A 15,793-nucleotide genomic window follows, 5' to 3' on the forward strand; every position below is an offset into this window, starting at 1 on the left:
GGAGGAGGAGGAGAGCATGGTCAGTTGTCATCTTGGTGAGGACACGGAAATCTTGCCCGTTACCAGTCTGGCACACATGGCTGACTTTATGTTACGCTGCCTTAACCGTGACCCTCGCGTTGTCAAAATGTTGGGTGACAGTCATTACTGGTTGGTGACACTTGTAGACCCCCACTACAAGAAGAACTTTCACTCTCTTATTCCTGAGATGGAGAGGTCTACAAAAATGGGGCAATACCAGAAGGCCCTTGCTGCAGAACTCTTAAAAAAATTCCCATCTGAACACGCTAGCGGCAGAGGTCACAGTTCGTTGCCCAACCAAGGCGTACAGGCGAGAGAGATGCAACTCCAATCCAGCAGAGGCAGGGGAACACTGTCAACGTTCTGGGACAGTTTTCTGACACCCTCCCAGCTTACAGGCCCTGAGGCGCGGGGTACTCTCACAAGGAGTGGAAAGTTTCAAAAGATGGTGAGGGAGTACCTTGCCGATCGTTCCAGCGTCCTCCGTGATTCCTCTGTGCCTTTTAATTATTGGGTATCCAAGCTGGACACTTGAAATGAACTCGCTCTGTACGCCTTGGAGGTCCTGGCCTGCCCTGCCGCTAGCGTTTTATCGGAGCGTGTTTTTAGTGCCGCTGGGGGAATTATAACTGATAAGCGCACTCGCCTGTCAACTGACAATGCTGACAAGCTGACCCTTATCAAAATGAACAAGGGCTGGATTGGGCCAGACTTCTCATCACCACCAAATGACAGCACAGTAACATAAAGTCAAATCCACTGTGTTATTTCGGGAGGTGTATTCACATGCAGCGCTTCACACCCACACATGGGTATACGCTTCCTCGTTTCGGCTGTTTAATCTTCTTCTCCTTATCTTCAGCCTCCACCACCACTATACCACCAGGGTGCCAGCATTGCAAGTTCCTCCATCCTAATTTTTGGCAGCTTTTGCTGGGAAAGCATAAGCAAATACCATGGGACACCCACTCCCCAATAATGGGACTTATGTTTGTAATATGCTGTACTGCATGGCTCTTGTAAGGGGCATTGCAAGTTGCTCCGTCCTAATTTTTGGCAGCTTGTGCTGGGAAAGCATAAGCAAATACTATGGGAGACCCACTCCCCAATAATGGGACTTATGTTTGTAATATGCTGTACTGCATGGCTCTTGTAAGGGGCATTGCAAGTTGCTCCGTCCTAATTTTTGGCAGCTTTTGCTGGGAAAGCATAAGCAAATACCATGGGACACCCACTCCCCAATAATGGGACTTATGTTTGTAATATGCTGTACTGCATGGCTCTTGTAAGGGGCATTGCTAGTTGCTCCGTCCTAATTTTTGGCAGCTTTTGCTGGGAAAGCATAAGCAAATACTATGGGAGACCCACTCCCCAATAATGGGACTTATGTTTGTAATATGCTGTACTGCATGGCTCTGGTAAGGGGCATTGCAAGTTGCTCCGTCCTAATTTTTGGCAGCTTTTGCTTGCAAGGCATAAGCAAATACTATGGGACACCCACTCCCCAATAATGGGACTTATGTTTGTAATATGCTGTACTGCATGTGACGCGCCCCCTGGGCCGTGTGTACACGTGTGTGGGATACCTGGTGCCGGGTCTCTGGGGTCTGTAGTCTCCGTGGCGGTGACCCGGTCCCGTGGCTCAGGCTGGTCAAACCAGTGGCAGTCTTTCTTAGGTTTTGAGGTTAATTGTCCGACTGCGCCACCCGTGGATTGCGGTCAGGGAGTACCACGCTGCGACGCAGACCGCTGAGGCTGGTGTTGTGTGCGCAGCATAGAATGGGATAACTCCCCTCGGGAGGAGTATAGCCTCAGGGCAGTGAGTGTGGATGATGGGGGTGATGGTGCACGAGCACAGCAGGAACGACTCAGAGTATTTGCAGTGCAGTTCAGGGTCTTTACTGATGATTATAAGGTAGACCCTCCCGGGAGTACTGGCTAGCATAAGAGACCTGGTCAGTCTGTGAGCAAGCAGGAGTTCCCCTGGCCAGGTGGAGTTGTAGGCCTCCCCGTCTGTCTGCACTCTTCCTGGCTACCTTGCTGTAAGCGGGCAGAAGTAGCCCACGTCCCTGAGTGTACCGTGTAGTGCTCACCCGTATGGCTGGTGACTTGGGGCCTTCTGTTAGCCTCCGCTCCACGACGGCGGTGCTGGTCCCTTGCTTGTGACTGAGCCTCCGGGCTTCTATGGCCAGAGGACCTGAAATCCCCTGCCGGCTGGTTTCTGCTGCTGGATATATAAGTTCTCACAGCTTCGGACTCCTGTGTCCGGTTCCTATTGTCTTCTGCCAGGGCGAGCTCTGCTCAGCTTCCAGTCCCTGGTCTTTAGCTCCTAGCTCCTACAGAGCTCCTTGCTGTTACTTTCCCTTGCTCTCACTCTGACTCTGACTGTTCTCTGACTCACTCAACCCCGCTCCAGATCCAGTTTATAAGGGCAGAATTCTCCCCTCCCAGGACTGGGGCAGGAGGATGTTGCATGTTTAAGGGATCCTGACCAGGAAACCTCCCACTTGCTCTCCGACGTAATATCTCTATTACTGTGGTGACCAGACCCCTGGGGTGCCACACATGGCTCTTGTAAGGGGCATTGCAGTTCCTCATAATTTTTGGAAAGCCTTCCGTTCACTGCTTAGACCAACAGTGCACGGGAGACCCAGTTGCTATAAATCGAAAAAAAGGTTTAGTTAACGCCCTCTGACCTCCATGTCATTTCCAAGGGGCATTGGAGTGGCTCGAAATTTTTGGTAGGCATTGCACTCACTGTATGCCCTATAACTGTGTAGCCGAACTGCTCCTTTTGTTACAGAAACATATCCTACAAGACATGTGTGGTTGGCTGGCCTGATATTGATGTGAATGGTCCCTGTTCCTCCTGCTCTTTCTCCTTTGCCACCACCTCATCCATCATTCATCACCTGAAGCTTTGTTTTAACGGGAGTCATAGAACTGGGATAGTAGCAGGAAAACATCCAGCAATCCTCGAAGGAGGTAGAATATGCGCCAAAACGCTGACCACCTCAGGCCTAGTTGCTACTACATACATGCGCTTGCATTCCAAGGAACAGAAAGCTAAGGAGGTGGATGGCCTCATGATCATGAATAATTTACTCGTTGTGTAGGAGGAAGACCACTGCTGCTGTCTACCTTCTGAACTTTGTGTTGAAGCCTGATTGACCCAGGACCCGCAATCCTCTATGTCTGGAGGACGTGTTGCATCCCAGTGTCCAACTGTGTCCTGGCTTCCACAATATTAACCCAGTGTGAAGGCGTCAGTGAGATGGACCATTCCTGGCCACATTCACTTGTCCACGTGTTTGTGGTTAGGCTGTCCTTCCCACTAAATGCACTGGGGAGGGCACAGGTAATGTTTTGGTATGCACGCTTGTGTATAAGGCGCACCGGGACAAATAGGGGCGGCTGGGGACCGTTTATGGACACCCGGCCACCCCCACGCGGCTGGGGACTGTGTGTGGGCACCCGGCCGCGGGGCGGCTGGGGACTGAGTATGGACACCCGGTCGCCGGGTGGCTGGGGACTGAGTATGAATACCAGGCTACCGACGCAGCCATGACGTGGTGGCCAGATTCCACCTCCACATGCCTAAAAGGCCCAATTTCAAGTGCAAGCAAGCTAGCAGTATGGTATTGCAGCCTGGGGGTGGGTGGGTGGCAGGCTGCATACTTGCGCTTGTATTGCAAGTTATGGGGGAGGTACAATTGAACACTGCCCTGGGACAAGGACTTGCACAGGGATTGTTGCAAGTCTGCATCTTCTGATGCGGCAAGGATCACTTCTGATGGGCACACTTTTAGGCAGTGACCTGGGTGTCAGAGATGCTTCCAGGGGTCTTCCCCATGCTGTTCCCATGTCTTTTTAGCACTGTATGCATGTGTCACACAGCACATGGCCAGATAAGGTTGTAAAATGTTAAAATTACTGTTATGCACACGCCCGGGCTGAGCGGCGTGTGCGTGTGATTGTAGTGATTCCACTGGACCGTGCCGGAGAGTGAATGCCTGGAGGGGCTTAACTAGGTATTCACCCGATCCGACCAGGGTCGCACGACGGCATACGACGCCAGTGCACCAAGGAGGAACCGAGCAGAGGGACCAGGTGCTACTCCAGGACAGACCCCGGACACGGCTGTTGACCCACACAGGGGAATACAGGAACAGACTGGTAGGCTGGCACACAGACTGGTGGGTATAGGCAGGCACGACTGGTATGCAGGCAGGCGGGTATGCAGGCAGGGGGGTACAGGCAAGCACAGCTAGAGTGCAGACAGGGAGGCACTAGCAGGTAGGAACACAGGCGGGATAGGACCCAGTACACACTGGGACTCAGGAACAATACAGGCAGAGGGGTACAGGCAAGCACAGCTAGAGTGCAGACAGGGAGGCACTAGCAGGTAGGGACACTGGCGGGATAGGACCCAGTACACACTGGGACTCAGGAACAGAACCACAGATGTGGCGGACAAACACAGCAGAGTGAGGCCGCCCAGAGAGGTGAGCGAGAACAGGGCAGGACAAGGCCGCCTGGAGCGGTGAGCAAGAGTAGAGCAGGACAAGGCCGCCAGGAGCGGTGAACAAAGGATCAGAGCTGAGCGAGACTGCTGGAGCAGTGAGCAAGGGTAAAGCAGGACGAGGCCGCCTGGAGCGGTGAGCAAGAGTGGAGCGAGACTGCCGGAGCAGTGAGCAAAAGGGTCAGAGCGGAGCAAGGCTGCCGGAGCAGCGAGCAAAGGAGTCAGAGCAGGCTAGAACCGCCGGAGCGGTAAGCAAAGGAGTCAGAGCAGACTAGAACCGCCGGAGCGGTGAGCAAAGGAGTCAGAGCAGGCTAGAACCGCCGGAGCGATGAGCAAAGGAGTCAGAGCAGGCTAGAACCGCCGGAGCGGTGAGCAAAGGAGTCAGAGCAGGCTAGAACCGCCGGAGCGGTGAGCAAAGGAGTCAGAGCAGGCTAGAACCGCCGGAGCGGTGAGCAAAGGAGTCAGAGCAGGCAAGGCTGAGTAGGGGGGACAGGGCTCTGTTCACACGGAACAGACAGGAAGGGAAAGGCAGAGCCAGACACCCACAGGGTACTTGCAGTGAAGTAGCGAGTGGACCACAAACTCACAAACGGGAGTACAGAGACAACAGGCAGGAGTTAGGTACGAGTTCAGACTCTGCAGAAAAAGGAAAGGAACAGACATAGAGAAAAGACAGATGAAAGATAGGAGAGAGTACAGACTGGAACTGAGTGTACGGACGAGACCGACACAGGAGCGGGACACAGGAGCGGGTCTGGGAATACGGCCCCCAGAGAGGCGGGACGAACAGGCAAGGAGCGTGTTCAGACAGGACAGACAAGATACAGGAGCAGGTCTGGGTAATCGGCCCCCAGAGAGGCGGGACGAACAGGCAAGGAGCGTGTTCAGACAGGACAGACAAGATACAGGAACGGATCTAGGTAATCGGCCCCTAGAAGGCGGGAGGAACAGGCTAGGAGCATGTTCAGACAGGACTGGAAATACAGCCTCCAGGAAAGGCAGCAGGCAAGAGTACACAGACAGGACTCAGTTCAGACACGGGAACTGATACCGCAAGGCAGGAGACATAGACAGGACTCAGTTCAGACACGGGAACTGATACCGCAAGGCAGGAGACATAGACAGGACTCAGTTCAGACACGGGAACTGATACCGCAAGACAGGAGACAAAGAACGGGACCTGGCACCTTCAGAGTGAAAGCACACACTGAATGAAACACTATGCTCAGGCAGGGATAGATGGGAGCAGCTGAGCTATATACCAGGTGACAGACAGCAATAGGCTGAGGATGCACAAGGGGTGTGACCCACAGCAGGTACAAAAAGCAGGAAGTGATCGGGCGCCGCCCTTAAGCAGCAGAAACAGACACAAACAGACAGCATGGAGGGAAGCCAGAGAGACATTCTGGACTGGAGATCAAGTGCGCGCTCTTGCACAGTGGGAGATGGACCACCATGCAAGGACGCCGCCAGGTATGTTACAGTACCCCCCCCCTTACGCCCCCTCTTCTTCAGGCCTGCCAGAATCTTCCGCATGGAATTCGAGGACCAGTCGTTCACTTCAAGGAGATCACTTCCACTGTCCACAGGAAAAACTGATCTCATCTGGTTAGCTAGGATGCTACCTCCTATCCAGCCATCCTCAGCAACAGACGAAACGGGTGGAGTACCAGGAACAGCACACAAGGAAGTCTCTCTCCACATATTTTCAGGTGGCACCCCAGAGGGTACAGGAGACAACTGGAAGTCCTTCACCGGGTTGGAGGAGGACAGAGACTTGGGGGTAATCTCTGCTTCGAGGTACATCTTGTCAAGCTCACAGGAAGAAATAGACAGGTTATCAGGTACATAATGAGGAAAAGTCACTGCCTCTTTGTTATCTGGTGGTACCCCGGAGGATTCAGGAAACAACTGGAGGTCCTCCGCCGGGTCAGAAGAGTGCAGAGGCTCAGAGAAAACATCTGCTTCAGAGTACACTAGGTCGGACTCACTGGACGAAGCAGGCGAGGTATCGGGTACCGAGTATAGGAAAGTCTCTGTCCATTCACCACCAGGTGGCACCCCGAAGGGTTCTGGAGACAACTGGCGGTCCTCCGCCTGGTCAGAGGGGTGTAGAGACTCACAGGTAACCTCTGCTTCAGAGTACACTAGGTCGGACTCACTGGACGAAGCAAGCGAGGTATCAGATCTAGGATATAGGAAAGTCTCTGTCCATTCACCACCAGGTGGCACCCAGAAGGGTTCTGGAGACAACTGGAGGTCCTCCGCCTGGTCGGAGGGGTGTAGAGACTCGGGAGTAACCACTGCTTCGGAGTACACTAGGTTGGACTCAGTGGACGAAGCGAGCGAGGTATCAGGTACAGAGTATAGGAGAGTCTCTGTCCTTTCGCTACCAGGTAGCACCCCGAAGGGTTCTGGAGACAACTGGAGGTCCTCCGCCTGGTCGGAGGGGTGTAGAGACTCGGGAGTAACCTCTGCTTCGGAGTACACTAGGTTGGACTCACTGGACGAAGCGAGCGAGGTATCAGGTACAGAGTATAGGAGAGTCTCTGTCCTTTCGCTACCAGGTAGCACCCCGAAGGGTTCAGGAGACAACTGGAGGTCCTCCGCCTGGTCGGAGGGGTGTAGAGACTCGGGGGTAACTACCACTTTGGGGTACCCATTGTCAGGCTCACAGGACGAAGCGGACAAATTATCGAGTACCGGGTGTAGAGAAGTCTCTCTCCATTTGTCATCGAGTGGTATCCCGGAGGATTCAGGAGGCAACAGGGGGTCCTCCACCAGGTAGTAGAGGTGCACAGACTCTGAGGTAACCACAGCTTTGGAGCATCCTTGGACATGCACACCGGTTAAAGTGGGTGAAGCATCTGATGCCGGGTGCAGGAAGTTCTCCTGTGTGGAGTCTGGATGGGCAGAAGTCTCTTCGGGCAGGAGAACTGGTGCACTACCCACGCACATTACCCGTTGGGGCTTCTCCGGGATACAGGGAGATGAAGCTTCAGTAGGGACTTCAAGGTTGGGGTCAGGAGGTCTCAGGGAGGACAGACCCTGGCGTGACGGCTTGCCTCTACGTCTAGCACGTCTGGACTGCCTCTTGAGGTTGGGAGAAGTATTCCGGAAAGCGTAGTCACCCTGTGAGGATTCTGGGTGGGCAGTAGTCTCATTGGGCTGGAGGACTATTGCGCTACCCACACACATTACCCGTCGGGGCTGCTCCGGGATATTGGGAAGTGAAGCTTCAGCAGGGGCTTCAGGGTTAGGGTCCTCGAAGACCATACGAAAGGCCACCAGGAAGGCCTGCAGGTCAAGGACGACAGGATCCCATGCTTCCCATAGGGGGGTGACCCATTTCAAGGCATCACCCGCTAGGTAGTCAATCATAAAGGCCACTTTAGCCCAATCGGAAGGAAAATAGAGAGGGTAGGCCTTAAAGTGTAGCATGCATTGCTCCACAAATGCACGACACTGTCTTGGATCCCCATAGTAACGTGGCGGATCCGCAGAAACGAGAGTTGATAGATCCATCTGGACGGTGCGTAATTGCCTGGAACTCAGCTAAGGAAAAAAAAAAAATTTATTTATTTATTTTAAAGCATGTATTCGCTGGAAAACTTCTCAGAGAGCGAAGGCCGTGGGGCTCAACGGGAACCATGGCCTGAGCATGCTGTTATGCACACGCCCGGGCTGAGCGGCGTGTGCGTGTGATTGTAGTGATTCCACTGGACCGTGCCGGAGAGTGAATGCCTGGAGGGGCTTAACTAGGTATTCACCCGAACCGACCAGGGTCGCACGACGGCATACGACGCCAGTGCACCAAGGAGGAACCGAGCAGAGGGACCAGGTGCTACTCCAGGACAGACCCCGGACACGGCTGTTGACCCACACAGGGGAATACAGGAACAGACTTGTAGGCTGGCACACAGACTGGTGGGTATAGGCAGGCACGACTGGTATGCAGGCACGCGGGTATGCAGGCAGGGGTGTACAGGCAAGCACAGCTAGAGTGCAGACAGGGAGGCACTAGCAGGTAGGAACACAGGCGGGATAGGACCCAGTACACACTGGGACTCAGGAACAATACAGGCAGAGGGGTACAGGCAAGCACAGCTAGAGTGCAGACAGGGAGGCACTAGCAGGTAGGGACACTGGCGGGATAGGACCCAGTACACACTGGGACTCAGGAACAGAACCACAGATGTGGCGGACAAACACAGCAGAGTGAGGCCGCCCAGAGAGGTGAGCGAGAACAGGGCAGGACAAGGCCGCCTGGAGCGGTGAGCAAGAGTAGAGCAGGACAAGGCCGCCAGGAGCGGTGAACAAAGGATCAGAGCTGAGCGAGACTGCTGGAGCAGTGAGCAAGAGTAAAGCAGGACGAGGCCGCCTGGAGCGGTGAGCAAGAGTGGAGCGAGACTGCCGGAGCAGCGAGCAAAAGGGTCAGAGCGGAGCAAGGCTGCCGGAGCAGCGAGCAAAGGAGTCAGAGCAGGCTAGAACCGCCGGAGCGGTGAGCAAAGGAGTCAGAGCAGGCTACAACCGCCGGAGCGGTGAGCAAAGGAGTCAGAGCAGGCTAGAACCGCCGGAGCGGTGAGCAAGGGAGTCAGAGCAGGCAAGGCTGAGTAGGGGGACAGGGCTCTGTTCACACGGAACAGACAGGAAGGGAAAGGCAGAGCCAGACACCCACAGGGTACTTGCAGTGAAGTAGCGAGTGGACCACAAACTCACAAACGGGAGTACAGAGACAACAGGCAGGAGTTAGGTACGAGTTCAGACTCTGCAGAAAAAGGAAAGGAACAGACATAGAGAAAAGACAGATGAAAGATAGGAGAGAGTACAGACTGGAACTGAGTGTACGGACGAGACCGACACAGGAGCGGGACACAGGAGCGGGTCTGGGAATACGGCCCCCCAGAGAGGCGGGACGAACAGGCAAGGAGCGTGTTCAGACAGGACAGACAAGATACAGGAGCAGGTCTGGGTAATCGGCCCCCAGAGAGGCGGGACGAACAGGCAAGGAGCGTGTTCAGACAGGACAGACAAGATACAGGAACGGATCTAGGTAATCGGCCCCTAGAAGGCGGGAGGAACAGGCTAGGAGCATGTTCAGACAGGACTGGAAATACAGCCTCCAGGAAAGGCAGCAGGCAAGAGTACACAGACAGGACTCAGTTCAGACACGGGAACTGATACCACAAGGCAGGAGACATAGACAGGACTCAGTTCAGACACGGGAACTGATACCGCAAGGCAGGAGACATAGACAGGACTCAGTTCAGACACGGGAACTGATACCCCAAGACAGGAGACAAAGAACGGGACCTGGCACCTTCAGAGTGAAAGCACACACTGAATGAAACACTATGCTCAGGCAGGGATAGATGGGAGCAGCTGAGCTATATACCAGGTGACAGACAGCAATAGGCTGAGGATGCACAAGGGGTGTGACCCACAGCAGGTACAAAAAGCAGGAAGTGATCGGGCGCCGCCCTTAAGCAGCAGAAACAGACACAAACAGACAGCATGGAGGGAAGCCAGAGAGACATTCTGGACTGGAGATCAAGTGCGCGCTCTTGCACAGTGGGAGATGGACCACCATGCAAGGACGCCGCCAGGTAGGTTACAATTACATTTCCCGGTGAATGCATTTGTCATGGTTGAAAGCAATACAAACGTGCAAAAACACATAAAAAATGCTACTTGTGAACATAGCCCAAGGTGTGGAGGAGTATTTTTGTTTTTGGTTATTTATTTTACCTTATACACAAGTCTTTACCCTGGAAAGGATGTTCCTTAACCCCTTTCCGACCTGGTCAGTAATAGTACGCATCAGGTCGGGAAGGCCGGTTCAGCGGGGGCTCCGGCGGTGAGCCCGCACTGAAGCGAGCACATGTCAGCTGATTATTGGAATCGCAATCCACCCGCGGCTGTTAACATGTTAAATCTCTGTCAGTGGCATTTAACTCGCGCTTCCGGGAGTCCTAAGCCCCGCCCATCAGTGACCCCGTCACGTGATCGCGGGTCACCAATGGGTGGGCATGACAACTCAAGGTCTGCAGCAGACGCCTGTGGTTGTCATGTCTCAATTGCTATGAGCGCCACCTAGTGGTCAGCGCTCATAGCAAGTGAGCATTTCTCCTGCATACAAGCGATCTGCTCATCGCTTGTATGCAGTAGAAACAATCAGACAACTGCTGCTTCTAGTCTCCTCTGGAGACTATAGAAGCAAGCAGAAAGTGTAAAAAAAAAGTTTTTAAAAAAATAAAAAAAATAAAAAATATATAAAAGTTTAAGTCACCCCCCTTTCGCCCCATTCAAAATAAAATATATATATATATAAAAAAAAAAACACATACACTTATTTGGTATCGCCGCGTTCAGAATCGCCCGATCTATCAATGTAAAAGAAGAATTAATACAATCAGTAAACGGCGTAACGAGAAAAAAATTTTAAACGCCAGAATTAAGTTTTTTTGGTCGCTACAACTTTGCAATAAAATGCTATAACGGGCGATCAAAACATCGGATCTACCCCAAAATGGTATCAATAAAAACGTCAGCCCGGCATGCAAAAAATAAGCCCTCACCTGGCCCCAGATCCCGAAAAATGGAGAAGCTAAGGGTCTCGGAAAATGGCGTCATTTTTTTTTGTTTTTTTAGCAAGCTTTGGATTTTTTTTTCACCACTTAAATAAAAAAGAACCTATACATGTTTGGTGTCTATGAACTCGTAACGACCTGGAAAATAATGATGGCAGGTCAGATTTAGCAATCTGTGAACGTGGTAAAAAAAGGACCCAAAAAACAACTGTGGAATTGCATTTTTTTTGCAGTTTCACTGCACTTGGAATTTTTTTCCCATTTTCCAGCACAAGATATGGTAAAACCAGTGATGGTGTTTAAAAGTACAACTCGTCCCGCAAAAAATAAGCCCTCACATGCCCATATTGAACGAAAATTAAAAAAGTTCTGGCTCTGGAAAGAAGGGGAGCAAAAAAGGAAAACACAAAAACAGAAAGAACAATGATCGTTAAGGGGTTAACATATTTCACAGGAAAGCACTTTCACTTTCGTTTTTGAACGTTTTATTGTGAGCCTGTAAAAGTGGCTTAATACCTCTGACCACGTTGTTGACAGCAGTGACCTGGGAGTCAGAAATGCTTCCAGGGGCGATCCCCATGCTGTCCCCATGTCATTTGAGCACTGTCACTATCGTTTTGGGCACTTTTTAGGCTTTCTACAGACTGCCGGGGGAGCCGCCGCAAAAATGTTCGGGTCTCCCATAGACTAACATTGGGCTCGTTGCTCGGGTCGAGCACCCAAGTATCACAGTGAGCTCGGCCCGAGCTTCGAGCACCCGAGCATTTTAGTGCTCGCTCAACACTACTAATTAATAATCCTCTTTTGGGATGTGTTATATACCATTTATGGTTAGCTTTATCTCATTTTAAAACACAGTGGTATTGGTGGTTTTTTTAGAAATCTACTAAAATTATTGGTTTTAAAGGATTTATATGTTCACTCAAGTATTGCCACATTCAGCAGAAATTGTGTGACAAATATTGGTGCAATTTTTACCCATTCTGATGTGTGAAAATGTAAAATTTTGGGCTAAAACATCATTTTTGTGGCAAAAATGTAATTATTTTTTCTTCAATGCCCAATGGAATAAAATTCTGTGACACACCCGTGCTGTCAATATGATCACTGCATCTCTAGATGAACTCATTGAGAGGTATAGTTTGTAAATTGGGTTACTTATAGGGGGTTCTGCTGTTCTGGCACCTCAGGGGCTCTCCCAGTTGGTCATGGCACCTGAAAATCATATCAGTAAAATCTGCAGTATGATATGGTGCTCCTTCCCTTCTGAGCTTTTCACTGTGCCTAAAAAGTATATCCCAATTGGTGCACTCAGGAGAAATTGCACACCAAACTACGTGGACCATTTTTTCCTACAAGCCCTTATAAAAATGTAAAACTTGGAGCTAAAATAACATTTTAGTTGTGAAAATGTAATTATTATTTCTTCAACGCCCAATGATATGAATTAATGTGAGGCACATGTGGTGTCAACATGCTCCCTGCACCCCTAGATGAATTTATTGGGGGGTGTAATTTGTAAAATGGAGTCACTTATGGGTGTTACTGCTGTTCTGGTACCTCAGGGGCTCTGACAATATGACATGCACCTGCAAAGCATTCCAGCAAAATCTGAACTCTAATATGGTGCTTCTTCCCTTCTGAGGTTTGTACCGTGCCTCAAAAGTAGTTTTGACCACATACGTGGTATCAGTGTACTCAGGAAAATTTTCAAAACAAATTGTACTGTTCATTTTCTCCTGTTACCTTGCGAAAGTGCAAAATTTGGGGCTAAAGCCATTTTTGTGGGAAAAAGTAAAATTTTTATTTTTTCCTTCCACATTGCATTAATTCCTGTGAAGCATCTGAAGGATTAGTAAGATTTTAAAATGGTGACTGTATTTTTTGTCATATAGGCCTCTCAAGGTCACTTCAAATGTGATGTGGTCCCTAAAAAATTGTTTTTGTAAAGTTTGTTGGAAAAAATGAAATATTGATGATAAACTTTTAACCCTTCTAAGTTTCTTATTTAAAAAAAAAATATGCTGATTTAAAGTAGACATGTGGTAAATGTTAATTATTAACTATTTTGTGTAATATAACTATCTGGTTAAAGGGCATACAAATTAAAAGTGTGAAAATTGCAAAATTTTCACCAACATTCTGATATTTTCACAAATAAATGCAAAACATTTCAATATAAATTTACCACTTAGACTGTGTGCCCACGATGTGTTTTTTAAGCGTTTCCGCAGCGGCAAAAACGCTGCAGAATCGCTTAAAAAATGCATCGCAGAAGGTCTTCCATGTTCCCCATTGATAATTCGCATGTGCTGTGCACATGCTGCGGAAATTTCCCCTGCGGGTTATCATTGCGGAAAAAAACGCAGCACTACCAATTATTTTGCGGAAGCGCTGCGTTTTCACCGCCATTGACTTTCTTTGGAACACTTGGATTCCGCATCACTGGATATGTACATGCGGAATCCAAACGTTTCCATGTGCGGATGGTACCCGGGTCTGGAGGACAGGAGACTCTCCTCCAGACACGGGTACTATAGAACCTGTAAAAAAAAGAATAAAATAAAAAATAAATATTATATTTACCTTCTGATGGCGCTAGGTGCGCTTGTCTTCGCTTGCCGGCAGATCGCGGTGGACTGAAGGACCTCCGCTGACATCATAGTCATGTGACGGCAGGTCCTTCAGTGTAGTGTACTGCGAGCTGCTGGCAAGCCAGGACGGAGCGAATAAAGACTCTGGAGGCCATCGGAAGGTAAGTATAGATTTATTTTTTTATTTTTTACCATTCTTTACGGTCACACTATATAAAACCATGCCGTTTGCATGCTTGATGCTAAAATCGCTTGGAAAGCGCTTGTCAACCCACATGCGGAAATGCATGTGAAGAACGCTTCACATCCGCATGTCCCTGGCAGGAAAAATGCATGTACAATCCACATGCGTTTTTTCTGCCAGGGAAATGCAGAAACGCTCAGGAAAAAATCCTGAGCATTTCTGCATCGTGGGCACATAGCCTAACATAAAGTACAATGTGTCATGAAAAAATAATCTCAGAATCACTGTATACATTGAAGCGCTTCAGAGTTATTACGACATAAAGTGACACTGGTCAGAATTGTAAAATTTGGCCTGGTCAGGAAGGTGAAAACAGGCTCGTGGGGGGAAGGGGTTAAATGATAATTCACTTTTTGCTGTGCTGTTACACGTTTATGAACCAGTGTTACATCTTTCCCTTATTAAGCTCAGCCATTTGTGCTTTAGACTTCTTCTAAAGACTCGCTCACATCATAGTATACATCAGACGAGTGGTATCGAATTTTTTATAGTATAACACTTCGACCAATATTATTTAATCAGGCAGTGCTGATGCATACATTTTTTCACTGACAAAATCTGTCAGTGAAAAAAATCTTAGTATTCTGCAATTTCACTGTGAAATCGGATGCCACTCACCCATTCAGGTCTGTTTGAATTGTATCACTCTATGCTGAGACTCGGATCAAACGTTGATCAGAGATTGATCAGAGTGTCATTAGAACAATCAACCCGATTTTCTTGGATGAGAGGATCCATGGGCATATGACCATACCCTAAATCCCAGTTCCTTATCAGGAAGTTGCCATTGTCTTCAACTTTCCATAGGCAGTAGAACTACATCCACAGCCGTGGTCACTGCATCTACAGGCCAATTGTAATTGTAATTGCGTCTACCTCTATTTAGATTTCAATCTGTTCAGCATGTTCCTATAAGAAAGCACATAGATATCACTGTATCTAAAGTCCAAATGCAACACATTTTTTTAGTACACAGTGCCAATGTCATAGAGAAGAAAGTGGTATAAATGGAGAGATGTACAATAAGGGTACTGCTGCTCCATCTTGAAGCTTTATATTTAACATTTAAGTACTCGGTAGCATTATCGTCCTTTACCTTGGACTTTCTATAGTCTTGTATTTTTTTAGGCGATAACCTTCAGACAGCTGTGACCGTTGGTAAAAAATCAGGAATGATTCCCTCCAACAGCAACATAATTATGTTGGTGGCCTGTGAACCTGAGAAAGATTTACCTGCTTCAGTTACTTGGCATTCTTTGACTGAAAGTCAAGGAAGTGGAATCTATTTAAAGGTATGTTATATTACAGAATTAAAAAAAAAACTTTAATAATAGAACTGAATATATTAAATCAAAGTAGGGTATGTACAATCTAATATGCAAAATTGCATTTATGCTACAGTATAAGGATTGAGCTATTACATATATTGGCAAAAAATTGATGTCCATGCAATCTGAAGCAATTAGGAAAATACATATTTACAGTCTGAAAAGTTTATTTCATATCACTTCCCTTCAATAATCAAAGTAGAAGTCAGGGGAAATTATAACTAAATACCAATTGACATGAATTCCAGAGTTGCTCCATGTTTTATTTATTTTTTTAAATGATTTTGAATTTGCATAATTTAGGGACCCAAATCTGAATTTATGAGGGTTGTTTTAAGTCAGCACATACCCATAACTGATGCAACCACAGCTAGATCTGATCGCATCAGTTTAACTCATTTAGAAAAAAAAAAAAAAAGTCCCCCAAAGTAGTACAAATAGAAATACATAAAGCTCCTACCACAAAAAACAAGTCCGCATACATTCCCATCAAC

General features: G+C 48.8%; 1 protein-coding gene across 4 annotated transcripts in view; it reads left to right on the forward strand.

The window, feature by feature from the left end:
* The window catches only part of LOC141259324 (probable cation-transporting ATPase 13A5), a 749,831-nt gene that overhangs the window by 497,066 nt on the left and 236,972 nt on the right, over positions 1 to 15,793 (forward strand). For 3 of the 4 annotated variants that reach the window (XM_073675083.1, XM_073675085.1, XM_073675086.1), the window contains one exon: positions 15,100 to 15,262. In XM_073675083.1, the coding sequence (XP_073531184.1) occupies positions 15,100 to 15,262 (163 nt within the window). Of the gene's footprint in view, positions 1 to 15,099; positions 15,264 to 15,793 lie in introns of all 4 variants that reach the window. The other variant, XM_073675084.1, reaches the window with a different exon arrangement.

The sequence above is a fragment of the Phyllobates terribilis genome, unplaced genomic scaffold (assembly GCF_046119375.1).
Source record: "Phyllobates terribilis strain yellow unplaced genomic scaffold, ASM4611937v1 Scaffold_3__8_contigs__length_932513732, whole genome shotgun sequence".
NCBI classification, from domain to species: domain Eukaryota; kingdom Metazoa; phylum Chordata; class Amphibia; order Anura; family Dendrobatidae; genus Phyllobates; species Phyllobates terribilis.